Source organism: Petromyzon marinus, chromosome 24, assembly GCF_048934315.1.
Source record: "Petromyzon marinus isolate PM22_M1 ecotype Great Lakes invasive population chromosome 24, UKy_Petmar_22M1.pri1.0, whole genome shotgun sequence".
Lineage (NCBI taxonomy): Eukaryota > Metazoa > Chordata > Hyperoartia > Petromyzontiformes > Petromyzontidae > Petromyzon > Petromyzon marinus.
Genome location: NC_133690.1, coordinates 3,395,996 through 3,414,359, shown reverse-complemented (window position 1 = coordinate 3,414,359; position 18,364 = coordinate 3,395,996). Strand labels below are relative to the sequence as shown.

The 18,364-nt window shown below is 46.8% G+C and overlaps 2 protein-coding genes across 2 annotated transcripts in view; one reads left to right on the top strand and one right to left on the bottom strand.

Moving 5' to 3' along the window:
- LOC142928877 (ecotropic viral integration site 5 protein homolog) overlaps nt 1-18,364 on the top strand; it is a 112,166-nt gene extending 93,802 nt beyond the window's left edge. Inside the window, exon 15 of the mRNA XM_076069326.1 lies at nt 1-18,364. This exon is cut by the window's left edge and continues 53,022 nt beyond it. The gene's annotated coding sequence lies outside the window, so the exon portion shown is untranslated.
- LOC116938954 (uncharacterized) overlaps nt 5,127-18,364 on the bottom strand; it is a 20,743-nt gene continuing 7,505 nt past the window's right edge. The window contains exons 4-9 of the mRNA XM_076069327.1: nt 17,279-17,311; nt 14,224-14,277; nt 10,100-10,129; nt 8,074-8,151; nt 6,504-6,674; nt 5,127-6,058 (exon numbers count right to left, since the gene is read on the bottom strand). Of these exons, the coding sequence (XP_075925442.1) occupies nt 5,853-6,058; nt 6,504-6,674; nt 8,074-8,151; nt 10,100-10,129; nt 14,224-14,277; nt 17,279-17,311 (572 nt within the window). The 3' untranslated portion in view covers nt 5,127-5,852. The remainder of the gene's footprint in view (nt 6,059-6,503; nt 6,675-8,073; nt 8,152-10,099; nt 10,130-14,223; nt 14,278-17,278; nt 17,312-18,364) is intronic.

Sequence of the window (18,364 nt, the reverse complement as noted above, 5' to 3'; positions counted from 1 at the left end):
TGTGTATCTGTCTTTCTTGTGAACCCGAACAGTTTGACTTTTTAACAGGCCTCAGGAATAAGGAACCCGTTCGTAAGTCGGGGGACTGCCCGCACTTTCATTTGCGTGGCCTTTCTTTCTTTGGTCCATTGCGGGATGCTTTGTGCGCGCCGGCTTTTTTGGTTTGATTTTCCCGGGCAGGCTTCGTTGGATGCCCAGGCATCCTCACATCGGGGTCCTGTCGGTTCTGCTCTTCCGCAGCGTCCAATCCCTTTTCCACGTCGGGGGCAGACGTTGATTTTTTATTTCGCGTGAAGCACATTACTGAACATAAAAGGGGACAAGGGAGTAAACGGGTTAGTGTGAGCCACTAAATGCACATGCATGTAAGTATCTGTAGTTATCTATTTGTGCATGTGTGGGTTTTTCTCCGGGTCAATCTCTGCCTGCATCTTTCCACGTGTATCTTTGTACGTGTCTGACACTGTCCGTGTCTATAGCTGTCTGTATCCTTCGTGTCTCTCAAAGTGTTTGTAAACGTGTCTCTGTGTCTCTCTAGATCTTAAGAGATTGAAAACTAATTTCTTCAAGAAACTGCTCGTTGTTGTGTTTAGTTTGCTGTCCTTAACCCCGCCGCTCCGATTAGCACTGTTAGCTACGGAAATGTGTGAAAGAAATTCAACATACACGCATCTCCCACGATGATCTGCAGAGGACTCTACTTGTTAAAAACGGCTCTGCTATCTGGAGGAACAAGCTAAAGGCTCACCGATGCAGAAGACGATTAAGCATAGCATGGCTGGCACGATCACGATCAGTGCAATCACGCTGGTCTTCGTGGGCTCAAACTCAGGGTCGTAGTCTGGCTCTGGAATGACGTCGGGATCGACGTCGTCCAGAACCTCCAAAGGTGCTCGCCGTTGCTTTTCCAAAATATTTCCTGTAACACAAAGACAAAGATAAAGGTCCCCCGTGTAGCCTAAACAGACTGTCGGGGCAAGTGCTGTTAGCGAGCACCTATGAAGGCCGGTAACGGTACACGAGGGGGTGGGTGGCCAGCACCACGCCCGACCGCCTTCGTCTCCCTAGTGGCAATGTTTACACACCACACCAGGTACTCATTTGAGGCTGAGTCGATCTAGAGGAGGCCCGGGACCGGTTCAGATAATCGTCACAGGTTTTGGCCGTGAGTGGGAATCGAACTCGGGTCGCCGGATTCATAGCGCAGCGCGCTAACCGCTACACTACCGCTCCCCACTTCCTGTAACACATACATGCATACACGCGCAGGTGAGTTAGTGACGTTTAGAGACTTAAAAAAAAATCCTCGAACATTTTTACATTATTGCTTTTTGTAAAAACTTAGCAGAGTGAATTTAGACGTATCCCTGGCAGCAATGTGCAATGGCTGTATCTACGTTGAACTTCTTTCAGACCGTAACGTAGCCACCGTGCTAATTGGAGGTGCGGCGGGGGGAAGGACAACAAACTAAACACAAACATCAGCAATGTTTAAGAAGGCAGAAGCGTCGGGTGATACGAGCCGGCAGCAGCACTCTGGACAGCGCTGCTTGAAGGGCTCCATGCAGAAGTTGTGAGCAAATCTTTTTTGGCCATTCTCACACTCGTGAGGTTGCTCTGCTGTGACATTTTTGAAGGGTTTCTCTGCCTCCTGACAATAATGCCCAGAGTGCACCAGGAAAACAATTCAGAAGACAACGAAGTGCCTGTTAAGTGTATTGTCTTTTTTACTCGGCTTGATATGGAGACTTAGTAATGACATGGTGACACTTTTTTTTAAATGTTACTGCGCTGCGTCCACCCTGACGTCCACCCTGCCACCCTCGCTGGGCAGGTGGGGCGCGACGTCCACCCTGACGTCCACCCTGCCACCCTCACTGGGCAGGTGGGGCACGACGTCCACCCGTTGCGCTCCTTCCTCCACCGTGTCGGTCAACTCCCGCCAGGCACCCGCTGAGCGAGTGACGGGGGCCCCCGATGCTCGCGCTGCTGGCCTCGGAGCCACACGGGGCTAAAATACACGCCCGTGCACACCACAGCTGCCACTATTAGAGGGGCCGCGGAGCGCGTTATTACCTGCGAGCGCGCTCACACCTGAGCGATTACCTCACTCGCGCAAGACATGGTGACTATCCCGCGGTCACCACCCCGCGTTCACTCTCGCCGCATGTTCCCCCACCGCCACCGAGGACTCGGCTTGCACACGCAGTCGCTCCACACAGAAATTGCAGACACCACACCATCGACGGTCTGTGCTAACTTTTATTCTCGGCGCAAACCACAATCCCTTAAAGCTGCCCAGTCGGCACTACCGGGGGGAGTATCTTGCGAGAAAAGCCTAGGCCTACTGCCGTCTGCGCTCCTGCTCACCCAAGCGTCCTACCATGTACCTCGTAGCCGTACTCGCGGCGTCACACGGACGCTGTGAGAGGCGGAGGGAAGAGGACGAGAAAGCCTTGCCTAACACGGCCTCGTAGTGGCGAATGAGTGGCAAATACACACTGCCTTTCTCGCTTTTTCCACCCCGGCTTCCCACATGTCGTGAATGACTCATCGCGGCTGGCCCGGTAATCTTTTTGCGCCCATACATTATTAAGCCAACTCAGGGGCACCACGATGTGACTTGTCCTGCGAGGGTCGGCCAATCCCCTGGCACCGGGAAACCGTGGGACTTTCCTCATAGGAACCCTTCGGATTAAAACCCTTTGTGCCAAGCAATCCCACGCCAGGACACTACGTGTGTGCGCTGTGTGTGTGTGTGTATTCAGTGTGTGGTCGCGGAGTTTGCAGAGTGGTTTCGAGGCCGTGGCACCACACAAACCCTGCAAACTCCAGCATATGTGTGTGTGTGTAAAAGTGAGTGTGCGCGCATGTGTGTATCTGTCTTTCTTGTGAACCCGAACAGTTTGACTTTTTAACAGGCCTCAGGAATAAGGAACCCGTTCGTAAGTCGGGGGACTGCCCGCACTTTCATTTGCGTGGCCTTTCTTTCTTTGGTCCATTGCGGGATGCTTTGTGCGCGCCGGCTTTTTTGGTTTGATTTTCCCGGGCAGGCTTCGTTGGATGCCCAGGCATCCTCACATCGGGGTCCTGTCGGTTCTGCTCTTCCGCAGCGTCCAATCCCTTTTCCACGTCGGGGGCAGACGTTGATTTTTTATTTCGCGTGAAGCACATTACTGAACATAAAAGGGGACAAGGGAGTAAACGGGTTAGTGTGAGCCACTAAATGCACATGCATGTAAGTATCTGTAGTTATCTATTTGTGCATGTGTGGGTTTTTCTCCGGGTCAATCTCTGCCTGCATCTTTCCACGTGTATCTTTGTACGTGTCTGACACTGTCCGTGTCTATAGCTGTCTGTATCCTTCGTGTCTCTGAAAGTGTTTGTAAACGTGTCTCTGTGTCTCTCTAGATCTTAAGAGATTGAAAACTAATTTCTTCAAGAAACTGCTCGTTGTTGTGTTTAGTTTGCTGTCCTTAACCCCGCCGCTCCGATTAGCACTGTTAGCTACGGAAATGTGTGAAAGAAATTCAACATACACGCATCTCCCACGATGATCTGCAGAGGACTCTACTTGTTAAAAACGGCTCTGCTATCTGGAGGAACAAGCTAAAGGCTCACCGATGCAGAAGACGATTAAGCATAGCATGGCTGGCACGATCACGATCAGTGCAATCACGCTGGTCTTCGTGGGCTCAAACTCAGGGTCGTAGTCTGGCTCTGGAATGACGTCGGGATCGACGTCGTCCAGAACCTCCAAAGGTGCTCGCCGTTGCTTTTCCAAAATATTTCCTGTAACACAAAGACGAAGATAAAGGTCCCCCATGTAGCCTAAACAGACTGTCGGGGCAAGTGCTGTTAGCGAGCACCTATGAAGGCCGGTAACGGTACACGAGGGGGTGGGTGGCCAGCACCATGCCCGACCGCCTTCGTCTCCATAGTGGCAATGTTTATACACCGCACCAGGTACTCATTTGAGGCTGAGTCGATCTAGAGGAGGCCCGGGACCGATTCAGATAATCGTCACAGGTTTTGGCCGTGAGCGGGAATCGAACTCGGGTCGCCGGATTCATAGCGCAGCGCGCTAACCGCTACACTACCGCTCCCCACTTCCTGTAACACATACATGCATACACGCGCAGGTGAGTTAGTGACGTTTAGAGACTTAAAAAAAAACGCGAACATTTTTACATCATTGCTTTTTGTAAAAACCTAGCAGAGTGAATTTAGACGTATCCCTGGCAGCAATGTGCAATGGCTGTATCTCCGTTGATCTTCTTTCACACCGTAACGTAGCTACCGTGCTAATCGGAGGTGCGGCGGGCGGGGGGGGGGGAAGGACAACAAACTAAACACAAACATCAGCAATGTTTAAGAAGGCAGAAGCGTCGGGTGATACGAGCCGGCAGCAGCACTCTGGACAGCGCTGCTTGAAGGGCTCCATGCAGAAGTTGTGAGCAAATCTTTTTTGGCCATTCTCACACTCGTGAGGTTGCTCTGCTGTGACATTTTTGAAGGGTTTTCTTTGCCTCCTGACTATAATGCCCAGAGTGCACCAGGAAAACAATTCAGAAGACAACGAAGTGCCTGTTAAGTGTATTGTCTTTTTTACTCGGCTTGATATGGAGACTTAGTAATGACATGGTGACACTTTTTTTTAAATGTTACTGCGCTGACGTCCACCCTGACGTCCACCCTGCCACCCTCGCTGGGCAGGTGGGGCGCGACGTCCACCCTGACGTCCACCCTGCCACCCTCACTGGGCAGGTGGGGCACGACGTCCACCCGTTGCGCTCCTTCCTCCACCGTGTCGGTCAACTCCCGCCAGGCACCCGCTGAGCGAGTGACGGGGGCCCCCGATGCTCGCGCTGCTGGCCTCGGAGCCACACGGGGCTAAAATACACGCCCGTGCACACCACAGCTGCCACTATTAGAGGGGCCGCGGAGCGCGTTATTACCTGCGAGCGCGCTCACACCTGAGCGATTACCTCACTCGCGCAAGACATGGTGACTATCCCGCGGTCACCACCCCGCGTTCACTCTCGCCGCATGTTCCCCCACCGCCACCGAGGACTCGGCTTGCACACGCAGTCGCTCCACACAGAAATTGCAGACACCACACCATCGACGGTCTGTGCTAACTTTTATTCTCGGCGCAAACCACAATCCCTTAAAGCTGCCCAGTCGGCACTACCGGGGGGAGTATCTTGCGAGAAAAGCCTAGGCCTACTGCCGTCTGCGCTCCTGCTCACCCAAGCGTCCTACCATGTACCTCGTAGCCGTACTCGCGGCGTCACACGGACGCTGTGAGAGGCGGAGGGAAGACGACGAGAAAGCCTTGCCTAACACGGCCTCGTAGTGGCGAATGAGTGGCAAATACACACTGCCTTTCTCGCTTTTTCCACCCCGGCTTCCCACATGTCGTGAATGACTCATCGCGGCTGGCCCGGTAATCTTTTTGCGCCCATACATTATTAAGCCAACTCAGGGGCACCGCGATGTGACTTGTCCTGCGAGGGTCGGCCAATCCCCTGGCACCGGGAAACCGTGGGACTTTCCTCATAGGAACCCTTCGGATTAAAACCCTTTGTGCCAAGCAATCCCACGCCAGGACACTACGTGTGTGCGCTGTGTGTGTGTGTGTATTCAGTGTGTGGTCGCGGAGTTTGCAGAGTGGTTTCGAGGCCGTGGCACCACACAAACCCTGCAAACTCCAGCATATGTGTGTGTGTGTAAAAGTGAGTGTGCGCGCATGTGTGTATCTGTCTTTCTTGTGAACCCGAACAGTTTGACTTTTTAACAGGCCTCAGGAATAAGGAACCCGTTCGTAAGTCGGGGGACTGCCCGCACTTTCATTTGCGTGGCCTTTCTTTCTTTGGTCCATTGCGGGATGCTTTGTGCGCGCCGGCTTTTTTGGTTTGATTTTCCCGGGCAGGCTTCGTTGGATGCCCAGGCATCCTCACATCGGGGTCCTGTCGGTTCTGCTCTTCCGCAGCGTCCAATCCCTTTTCCATGTCGGGGGCAGACGTTGATTTTTTATTTCGCGTGAAGCACATTACTGAACATAAAAGGGGACAAGGGAGTAAACGGGTTAGTGTGAGCCACTAAATGCACATGCATGTAAGTATCTGTAGTTATCTATTTGTGCATGTGTGGGTTTTTCTCCGGGTCAATCTCTGCCTGCATCTTTCCACGTGTATCTTTGTACGTGTCTGACACTGTCCGTGTCTATAGCTGTCTGTATCCTTCGTGTCTCTCAAAGTGTTTGTAAACGTGTCTCTGTGTCTCTCTAGATCTTAAGAGATTGAAAACTAATTTCTTCAAGAAACTGCTCGTTGTTGTGTTTAGTTTGCTGTCCTTAACCCCGCCGCTCCGATTAGCACTGTTAGCTACGGAAATGTGTGAAAGAAATTCAACATACACGCATCTCCCACGATGATCTGCAGAGGACTCTACTTGTTAAAAACGGCTCTGCTATCTGGAGGAACAAGCTAAAGGCTCACCGATGCAGAAGACGATTAAGCATAGCATGGCTGGCACGATCACGATCAGTGCAATCACGCTGGTCTTCGTGGGCTCAAACTCAGGGTCGTAGTCTGGCTCTGGAATGACGTCGGGATCGACGTCGTCCAGAACCTCCAAAGGTGCTCGCCGTTGCTTTTCCAAAATATTTCCTGTAACACAAAGACGAAGATAAAGGTCCCCCATGTAGCCTAAACAGACTGTCGGGGCAAGTGCTGTTAGCGAGCACCTATGAAGGCCGGTAACGGTACACGAGGGGGTGGGTGGCCAGCACCATGCCCGACCGCCTTCGTCTCCATAGTGGCAATGTTTATACACCGCACCAGGTACTCATTTGAGGCTGAGTCGATCTAGAGGAGGCCCGGGACCGGTTCAGATAATCGTCACAGGTTTTGGCCGTGAGCGGGAATCGAACTCGGGTCGCCGGATTCATAGCGCAGCGCGCTAACCGCTACACTACCGCTCCCCACTTCCTGTAACACATACATGCATACACGCGCAGGTGAGTTAGTGACGTTTAGAGACTTAAAAAAACGCGAACATTTTTACATCATTGCTTTTTGTAAAAACCTAGCAGAGTGAATTTAGACGTATCCCTGGCAGCAATGTGCAATGGCTGTATCTCCGTTGATCTTCTTTCACACCGTAACGTAGCTACCGTGCTAATCGGAGGTGCGGCGGGCGGGGGGGGGGGAAGGACAACAAACTAAACACAAACATCAGCAATGTTTAAGAAGGCAGAAGCGTCGGGTGATACGAGCCGGCAGCAGCACTCTGGACAGCGCTGCTTGAAGGGCTCCATGCAGAAGTTGTGAGCAAATCTTTTTTGGCCATTCTCACACTCGTGAGGTTGCTCTGCTGTGACATTTTTGAAGGGTTTTCTTTGCCTCCTGACTATAATGCCCAGAGTGCACCAGGAAAACAATTCAGAAGACAACGAAGTGCCTGTTAAGTGTATTGTCTTTTTTACTCGGCTTGATATGGAGACTTAGTAATGACATGGTGACACTTTTTTTAAATGTTACTGCACTGACGTCACCACAGTGCGAGCGAAATTCATTGTTCCTACAATTTTGATTTAAAGCTTTCGTGACTGCAGGGATTCATATTCTTGGTTCTTTCGGTAAAGTCACATAGAAGGGAAACAATATGATAAAGATATAATATATATTTTTATTATTTTCTTTTTCCCTTCTACGTGACTTTACCGAAAGAACCAAGAATACTTTTGATTTATATATATATTTTTTATTTTATTGATACCCTTCAACGTGACTTTACCGAAAGAACCAAGAATATGAACCAAGAATATGTTCCTACAATGTTTCTGCTTGTTGCTCTACCCCTGCCTAGTTATGCAAATTGAGCATCTCAAGGCATTGCACATGCATGGAACGATGCATCGATTTTAATGAGTAAAATTAATACTTCGATTCATCGTACTTGGAATGCAAGGACAACGCGACAGATTTTACGAGAGTCATATTTTAGGAGTGATATAAATTGCACGCAGTGAGGCATTCCTGACGTTATAACTCCAGGATGACGTACGTTCGCAATAAGACAGGCAGACTTCCTTATTCTCTTTCTGGCAGGATTCGCAGCGCAGGGCAGATATATACGTGGGTTCTGCGAACAAAAAAAACACATGGACGGAGTTAAAAGGCTGTTGATGTCTGCAGATTGCAGGGAAGATTGGGGTCACGAAAGTTCACGTGATGGAACCAGATGTCACGTGCATTTTCAGTAGGGGAAAATGTAAACGCTACGAAGTTCCATTTATCACCTTTTTGATTGACTTTATTCGCTTTTTTTCTCAAATAGAGATAAAAATATGAAACCAATTTGTACGCATGTTGAACTGCTTTCGCACCGTACATAGCCAACCGTGCTAATCGGGAGGTGCAGGAAGGACAACGAACTAGACACGTACATTTCCTGCAGGAATGTCGGTCACGTGGTTTGACCATTTACTCGTCACACCGTTCAATGCGAGTTGGTGACCGTGGGGGGGATTAGGTTTCGGTCGTGGCATCAGGATCGGTTTGGATGTCACCCACCGGTGACGTTACGCATGACCAGCGATCAAACTCAGGCAGTGGGGTTCGTGGCACTGCCCGAACCGCCGCGACACCCACACGATAAGAATGATAAAGTTTACTTGCCCAGTCGAGTGTGTCAAGCAATTGCATTTAGAACATGGTGAGCGAGTTTAAGGTCGAAATAAGCGAAATGTGATGACTCCAAGCAGTCTGTTACGTTCAGGATAAGACTAAAAACAAAACTGTTGTTGAGCAGGGCCCTACATTGAGATGTTTGGCCAATTCCATGCAAGACCGTTTGGCAGGAAACAAGCGCACTTGGAGACTGTGCCTCCACGTGAGTTGAGAACATTCAAGAGCTCAACACGAGTTGACTCCTCGATACGTTGCTGTGCTGCCGTCACGCCACGACTTCGTTAAAATTGGGCTTTACTTTCAGGTAATCCTTCATTATATTATTCAGTTAGAATATTACAGTAGATCATCGATTATCCGGTGGCTTCGGGGGGCAGGGGGCGACGGGTTTTCAAAAACGCCGGATAGTCAAATCACTATTTAAAATTGCTTATTTTTGCCTGCTGTGTTTTTCGGTGTTGTGCATGTGCTTTTGCGTTTTTAATTTGTTTACTACATAACATTTGCATAAATATCCTACTCTAAAATAAAAATCCTATTAAAAAAGTGACTATTTACTGTACCGTACTTACCACTCTAATCTCGAAGACTGGAGTATACACATGAAGCATTTTCATTGCTTAAGTTGTATGTATGTAGTGTATAATGTACCGTATATGATATTTCACAATGAAATCAAGCATAGCTACCTTTTTTGTCACGCCAAACGGTGCCTCTGGAGGGGTTTTGCCAAATCGGCCCGGGACTGCCGGATAATGTGGGAAGCTGCCGGATAATCGAGGATCAACTGTATTTGGTCAATTGTCAGCAGGTTTAGCCTGTACATGTGAAGTTGGTGCAGGTTTTCCGGATAAAAGCCGGTGGGAAAGTGTTGCATTCAAAGGCAAACATTTGTCATGACAATGTTAGAATGTTGGGCAAGCGCCATTATCAAGCGCATGGTGACGTCGTCGTTGACGTGCTTGAACGAGCGTGATGCTGAAGCCGACAGTCGGTAGCGCTCGCTCCCATTTCCGGAATAACGCTCGGAACTTTTTGGCCTCATAAATTTTCCACGCACACGGGCACATGCACACATGCGCGCACGCACATACACAAATACAAAGTTCGAGCACCTATGAAGGCCGGCACGGCACACAAGGGGGAGTCGACCTAGAAGAAGCCCAGGACTGGTTCAGATCATCATCACTGGTGTTGGCCGTGAGTGAGAATCGAACTCGGGTCGCCAGGTTCGCAGCGTAGTGCGCTAACCGCTAAGCTACCGCTCCCCTGACACACACGCACACATGCGCACACACGTATGCATACTGTCTCATGTGATAAGCTTATGAAGACGCAGTCACGGCACCCATACCGTCTTACAGAATCGCCAAGATATATACAGGTGTACACAATCTTACCACAGACAGGGCATGACGGTTCCTTCGAAGCTGAAAAACAAAAAGGAAAGGACAAAACGTAACGGTTAGTTAAATTATTTTCGCATTAGTTGCTTAACAACACAGTCACAAATCCCATACATCACCACCACACACAGCAGGGAGTGTAACAGGTAAGGGTGAAAGTGTCCTGCTCATGCCACTGCTGGCTAAAGGGCCTCCACTCGAGGTACAGAGATCCCATCTACAGAGTATTTGGCCTACTCTTCCAAGGTGGCCAGAGACAGGAATATCCACACTTTGCCACACCGTATTGGACGTGCTGATCGACTGATTATGGTGTGTCCCCATGCCTACCGCTCGGTGGACAGAGGAAGAAAGATTTGACAAACTTGAATTAGGGTCACAAGGAATCGAACATGGATACATTAAGTTTATTACGTGGGCTTTCGCGACCAATATACATAAGAGGTTTTCTGGGTTAGATCGTGTGAATATAAATGTGTCGTTACTCCCACCACCAGCACCACCCAACACAGCTATTTAGTAAGGTTTGCCATGTAAACAAACGTGTCAGTTACTAGTTCAGCAATAACCGGTGTGTTGAAGAGTAAACCCTGTTGTATATATAGGTGTTATGAAAATTGATGAAAATAATGAAAATTAAATGAAATTTGAGATTTGCATAATTTATCCAAAATTATGTTAATCAGTGTAATTATGCACATAAATTATGCTGATTCGAGAGATAATTGTATTAATTTATGCGAGTGGGCATGGTTATGATAATGCAGGTCGTTATGGATTATCAGGTCGAGCCTCGGTGACGAGGATTGTGTTATGAATTGGAATAACGCAATTAATCGTATGCAGTGACGCAGGCGTTGTGAGCGTGAATGAGAGAGAGTCGATTCGACTCTGCTCTTTAATTCCGTATTATCGATAAGAATACGATTACTCTTGATTGAACATTACGGATTATGTGTGTTATGGATTATGTGTGGTGATAGTGTGCTTATGATAGGTCCCCAGGATTCAGATCTCATACGCAGAACAATATTATGCAGAATTTCAGGAAGAATCACACACAAACCTTCTGCTTTAATCAATTTTATTTCTAGCTAACTTTAATTTTTGGATAATATGAAAACTCAATCTCGGGATTTTGTAATTTCAACACAGCGTGAACATGATACCATCACGATTACGTTGTTTCACGTCGATAGCGGCACCTGTGGTTAATTCCCGACACGTAACGCAATCGATCGGTTGTTGAGAGAGAGATTAAAAACATGCGAACTATTCTATCAAAACCTTAACCTTATAATATGCAAACTCGTATTCTTGAATGATCACACAACACGGCACTCGGTCTTTGATTCGTATCCAATCCTTAACACATTCTGACATGCGAAATTATTATGCTTGAAATCGTCAGCACAGTACCACGGCGATGTTCGTTCATTGATTCATCAACGATTATGCAATTAAAGCGTTCGACTGAAATAATTCTGATTGCCTCATCAACGTAACTCAATGGGTGGCGATGTTTTTCGTAATCAGCTAATAGTTGACGCAGTTATCATGAATCTTGTATGTTTAATGGGAGGGTTGTTGATTTCTTGCGTTGAGCAAACGCCTAGGTTGATTTCCTTGTCAAAAAAAAATTGTTTGTTCGTTGTGTAGCGGTGGGGGAGTGAGGAGGGGGGGAGAGTGTGGGGGGGCATACGAACGACTGCCAGTTTCTGTCCACCGCTGGCTGGATGAGTCAGCACGACGCTCGCCGTCGTCGCGCCGATGGGTGTTGAGTGCAGGACCGCTGCCCTCTCAGCCCTGGTGACGCGAAGTTGCGCACTGTAGCACGCTGGTGGCACGCTGTTGGCACGCGCTGGTGCTGATGCTGGTGGCACGCTGGTGGCGCGCGCTCCCTCTCCTTGAAGATGCGCGAACGCGCCCGTGCTGATTCGCTGATAGCAGTTTCTCTCCACTGCTGGCTGAGCTGCTGCACGCTCTTGCTTGGCGTTGCTGGCCGCGCTCTTTCTCCTTGAAGATGCGCGAACGCGCCCGTGCTGATTCGCTGACAGCAGTTTCCTCCACTGCTGGATGAGCTACGCCGGCGCGCGCTCTTTCCGCTGCTGTAGTATCTGACGCTGCGCTCGCCGGCGACAGGTCAAGTTTTTCTTCTGCTGAGTGAGCCGAGTGGCACGCGCTCTCTTTGTTGAGGTTGTTGGCGGCTCTCTGACAGCAGGTTTCCTCCACTGCTGTATGACTCAAGTCGCACGCGCTTGGCCACTGGTTTGCTGAAGTTGTTGGCGGCTGCCCAAGCTTTTCCGCTGCTGGTTGAGCCACGTTGCACGTGTTTTCTTTGTGGAGATGCTCGAGCGCTCTCAGCGCTGATTCACTGATAGCAGTTTCTCTCCACTGCTGTATGACTCACTTTCGTTGATACATCGCGACTCAGCGATCCTCGCTACTCAGCGAGGCTCGGAGCCAGCCGCTCCATGCGACTGCTCGTCCTGTGGACGTCTTGACTCGCTGATCTGTCTTGACTCTTGACTTAACTTCACTGACTTTTGAAAAATGCGGCTGACCGTTATATTCAAAGACAATTCTCTCTGCGCAGTGGAAAAAAGGGGGGGGGGGCGGGGTCTGTGTGTGTGAGTTCGTGTGTGTGTGTACAGATGGCTCCTGCGATAACGATCTGTTTGCCCTGGCGTGAAATTCCTCTCTCGCGCTCTTCGGGAGAGACAAAGGTGGTCGGGAGCACCTATCTCTTTATACTTTCGACTTATATTTCTCAAATACCATTTGGTCCCATGTTCGCCACGGCTCGTGTTTGTAACTACGTCCTCCCGACACCTCTCGGTTTACCGAGGTTCGAATTGTTATGATGGAATTATTAAAAAGAAAAATAATTTTCATCCTGAGTTTAAGAGGTCCGTTTCCAGATTGTTGGAATCCATATCCCTTGGTTCTGTAAGGTTCTATAATGGAATATCGTTTAAGGTTAACACGTTGTTATTAATGTTATTTTGCAATTTCTTTAAAACTTGTTTGTCTGGTTGCCGTGTGTGGGGTGGGGTGTGTCTCCTCATCAAACCCGGCTGGCTTTTCCAGATGGCCCCTTGTGATAAGGTGTAATTCCTGCTTCTCCGCGCTGTGAGAGAGACAAAGGTGGTCGGGGTTGCTTGGGATATTGTTTAAACTCTTTCGTAAGTTTGCCCGTTCGCCTCATTCCTTCTGGATAACCTTTCATGTGACTCGGTATTTTGTCTCCAAGCTTTGTTTTAACAGTAAAAGTATTGAAGGTGAAAATCATTTGATAGCGAATTAATTATGGATAATAATTCACTGATGTATCTGGTGGCCTGGTCTTGATTGGAGTGAGCGCGAGGACCGCTAACTTTAGCTTATTCTTGTTATTGCATTTTAAATTTGAACCGTTGTTTAAAAAAATATATAGTTTAACCCGTCGGCGTCCTCATTTCTGGCTTGCGGAGGGCTTCCCTCTGCGTGACCTCCCTTAGGGCACATCAAACTCTTGTTCATCTGGAGATCTTCGCAGATAGCTGCTAACATCCTCGCCTCGAGAGTTTTATAATTTCTTTATTTATTAATGGCCTGTTTATGACTGACACCTGGTTTTTCGTGTGCCTGGCTTACGGTTTTTATTAATTATTTTTTTCGTTTGTTAAAAAAAATATGATATATATAACGGCAAATATTATTGTTAATATCAATTTTGGAAAAGGCTCATATACAACAACCCACAACGTCTACAATTCGAGTACGACGTTTCGCCGGTAATTACAACTAGCCTCATCAGGCGACAGCTAATTATACCGCTGTATTAATAATAATGATCCTATACCAAACGAAAACCTCTTATGGATGGACAAATTAAGAGTTAAAGTTACAAAATCTGTACCGCGCACAAGAGCAAGTGGGAGGGGACAGGTGTTAGCTTGATGCAGGTTTGTGAAGCATCAACAATGCCGTACTATGGTTAGTCTCGTCCCCACCACGGTAACGTGTTAGACACCGGTATTCTCAACATTGCTCATGTGAGCAGGAGGGAGGAGGAGGAAGACAACGATTGATGTTTGCGTCTCGCTGGGTGTGAGGGTGCAATGGGCAGGACTTACTCTTCAAAGCTTCCTGAAAATCCTTCCATAACTTGACGAGTTCTCTCCAGTAGACTGCCATGAGAGAGAGAGAAAAAAACCGAGTGAACAATTTGTAAATACAGTAAAACCTTGGATTGCGAGTCACTTGGTCTGCGAGTGTTTTGCAAGACGAGCAAAAACTTTAAATAAATATTAATTTGATAAACGAGCGAGGTCTTGCAATACGAGTAGTGTACGTGTACGCTTTGTACTGCCGAGCGTCACGTGATCACAACTGAGCCGATGGTTCTTCTCTCTCTCTCGCTGCGGGATTGTGGGTAATCATCTCCCATGCTCGGTCTCAGTCGGCGTGCCTCACTCGTATAGTCAACATCCGTGGGATCGTATACTGTTTACTATAGTACTATAGTGTTGTGACCACGTGTATACTGTTTACTACAGTACTATAGTGTTGTGACCACGTGCATACTGTTTACTACAGTACTATAGTGTTGTGACCACGTGTATACTGTTTACTACAGTACTATAGTGTTGTGACCACGTGTATACTGTTTACTACAGTACTATAGTGTTGTGACCACGTGTATACTGTTTACTACAGTACTATAGTGTTGTGACCACGTGTATACTGTTTATTACAGTACTATAGTGTTTACTAGAGTATAGTGTTGTGACCACATGTGTGTGCATAAAGCATTTTTGTTATTTTGTGTCCAAGTGTAGTGACTGTTCTTTAGTAACTGTACTGCAACAATGGCCCCCATGAAATCCTCAAAAGGAGGCAAAAGCAAGTGTCATTGGATAGGTTCCTTGTTAAAGTCGCACAAGAATAAAAAGATTCCAGTGAGCCAACAGATGCCAGTGATTCCGTTAGTGACAGTGAAAGTCGTCCTACACAATAACCCTCCTCCTCTCGTCTCCCTCACACCAGCCACGATTAAATTAATAAATTTGATTACTTTATATTAAATTTTAATAAGAAAAATATAAAAAGGTATTTTGCATTAATAATTTTTACACGAATATTTTTGGGGTTGTGGAACGAATCATCTGAGTTTCCATTATTTCTTATGGGGAAATTCGCTTTGATATACGAGTGCTATGGATTACGAGCACATTTCCGGAACGAATTATGCTCGCAATCCAAGGTTTTACTGTATAGTGCAAAGAGTTTTAAAATATTGCTTCATGATTGCCCCTGTACATGTCTGTCCATTGTACTGCTATTTTTTTTTTTTACAGATGACAGCTTTCAGCTCCAGGAACTGGTCACACTTCTGTGACGGTGGCCCACATTTGCATTCATCACGACAGTTTCCAAAACGTCATAAATATTGCAAGCCATTAAAAGGATGCCAGCAATGTCTTTATAGTTACATGCAACCTGTTTCAATTTGCTTATTCGTGTCTCGACGATAAATCATCAGGGCCATATTATCTAATCGGCACAGTAGGTATAGTAGGCACTGTGCCCAGTGCCTACAAATACTTAAGGGCCTACAAAAACTAAAGGGCTTACGAAGACACATTTTTACCACGTTTTTTGTTTGTATGTATGATAAAAAATAAAATGTAACCAGGATATCTTCTTGAATAAATATATTTGTATAGCAAGGATAGGCACAGTGTACAAAGAGGCAACGTCACGTCAATGTTATCTGTGACGCGTAGCACGCTCCCATCAATTTAGGGCACATCCTAAATAATACGTGTATCAGTAATGACGTCTGTACAGCACCTGGACAAAGTACCGTGCGAAACAAGCGGAGTGACAGCAGCGGTAGCAGTAACATGGGGCAGCAGCAGTAGCAACTGTAGAAAGTTGTCACTGAAGGCCTACGAAACAGAAGTGCCCAGGGCCTACAAGAACCTTAATCTGGCCCTGTAAATCATTGATTTTGTTATATCATTCAATCATCCCTTTAAAACATTTTGCAGAACACCTTCCGAACCAGGCAGGTGTGTGTTTCTGGCTCCTGATCACAGCCTGTAGAGTTCCCTGATGTCCTCTCACATGAATCCCAAACTCTCATTCGTGAAAAAATTAACATCGCCAAAACATCCTCATGCAGCGGGACCCTCCTGAAGAGTAGTTTTGAGACTCAGTCAGGATTTCTTGGTAAATAATGAACATTATTGTACAAGGTGGTCTAAATGAGTTTAGTGAGAAATTAATTCCGTATTTATATTTCGGGAAATTAACTATTGGGCCATCCTGTAGATCTGCCAGCAATATTTGGCTCATCATACAAAGCCTGCTGCATTAATGAAAATTATTAATAATAAACGTGTTTTTTGGGGGGGTTAAATCACGTAAATATTAATCGCCCGATTAAGCTGGTTGTAATTACCAGCGAAATGTCGTACTCAAATTGTAAATGTTGTGCCTTTACTCTCCAACACACCGGTGTGCTGAAGTAGTAACTAATTGGCACGTTTTGTTTACGTGACAAACCTTACTAATTGGCTGTGTCAGATGGTGTTGGCTTAACAACACATGCAATGTACAGATGGAAAAGGTGGAGTCCATGTTTTTCTTGTCGCGCCTTCTCCTGGCAAGCCAGGGTATAGCAGCACCTCGACGCCCACAGTCAGGGAGTTCCGTAACATCTGTGTGCGGTCCACCAACCCTCGCTGCCTCCACAGTGCTGGAATACAGCAATGTATGGCCACCATCGGCAGGCTAATTTCTTGGATTACGAGAATTTCATAACCAATTATACCACTATTGTGCTTTTTGAGGCACACACAATATTTTGGGTAGACATATTTAAATGTCTACCCAAAATATTGTACCTTTATTAAGTAAAAATAACTTTAATATATATTTATTTTTCAGTTTTGCTCCAGAATGATTTAATTATGGGTTTTGGTATTGATAACAGCTGGGTGGTTAGTTTTCTTTTGGGGGTTATCTTTTGAATATTTTTTTTGTGAAAATATTACAAGAGTCTACGGTGCACTGAGAGATGAAAGATTCCCAAGTATAGCAAAAAGCAACCAGTCGGATCTCTCAAAACAAATCAAAACTGAATTTACCACAGTCAGGCTCAATGTTTTTCCCCACACTTACTGGCATAGTGTTTTTGACTCAGCTGACCGGAAACTGTGAATGACAGAACCAATACAAAGTTAACAAGGCAGGCGTGATCAAGCACGTAAAAAAACGGCAGTGTTTGTGTTTATGCTGATACGGAGTTGTACGAAGCGCACATTATAAATAAACCGAGACAGCATTGAAGGTGCGACCAACAGACATCACGTGTTTAGATACCAGGGGTGGAATGATTAACCGTTGAGTCTTCAGCTCACGATACGTGCAACGAATCACTCGTGTATGAGCCCATGGTGTATCCCTTTTGATTTACATTGAGTCACGGGTTCACGTGACTCTTGAAACCACGAGTTGCCACGAACATGACTGCGATTATCAAATAAATATTTGATAATCATTATTCTTGTTGGGCCAGGAAACCCTCAACAGTGTCAAGACTTTTCCGGAGAGTTATGCCATATTTTTACGGAAGAGGGTGATCTTGCTTTGAGAAATCCAAATTGTTTATTTTGCAGATAATTGATCAGCATTCGGGTGTTTGGCCAATACCAGTAATACTGTATTGTTTTTTTGTTGTTGCTATGGGAGGACATTAGGGACCTGGGCAGAAACCCATGCAGAACAGGCGTAGAACAAACTGCACGCAGAGAGGTGCACATGTTGGGAATCAAACTCAGGTCTTGCTGTAATGCTAAACTAAACTACTAAAACTATGTTTTATTTCACCAGTTAAAGCCCACCGAGCTATGTCGCTCTTTTTCAGAAGCGACCTGACCACAAGTGATGGCCCAATGAAGTGGCGTATCACGTGGACATTTATAGCAGCCGAATACTCTAAACGCGTGATGTTGATTCTAAATGTGAAGGGGAAAACTGGAGGACCTGGGGAAAATCCGCACGACCGCAGGAAGAGACATGCAAACTCCAAATATAAAAGCATTAGGGTCGGGATCGAACCCTCGACCTCCTGTATACCCGGCGAGGTAGTTAACATCTCGCCACCAATTGTGTCATTGAATCGTTCCACATTGTCATGGAGGGTGGGGAGGTATTCAAATGTATTAATGGCATTACTGTATTTGTATTAAATCAACCGATTTGCTA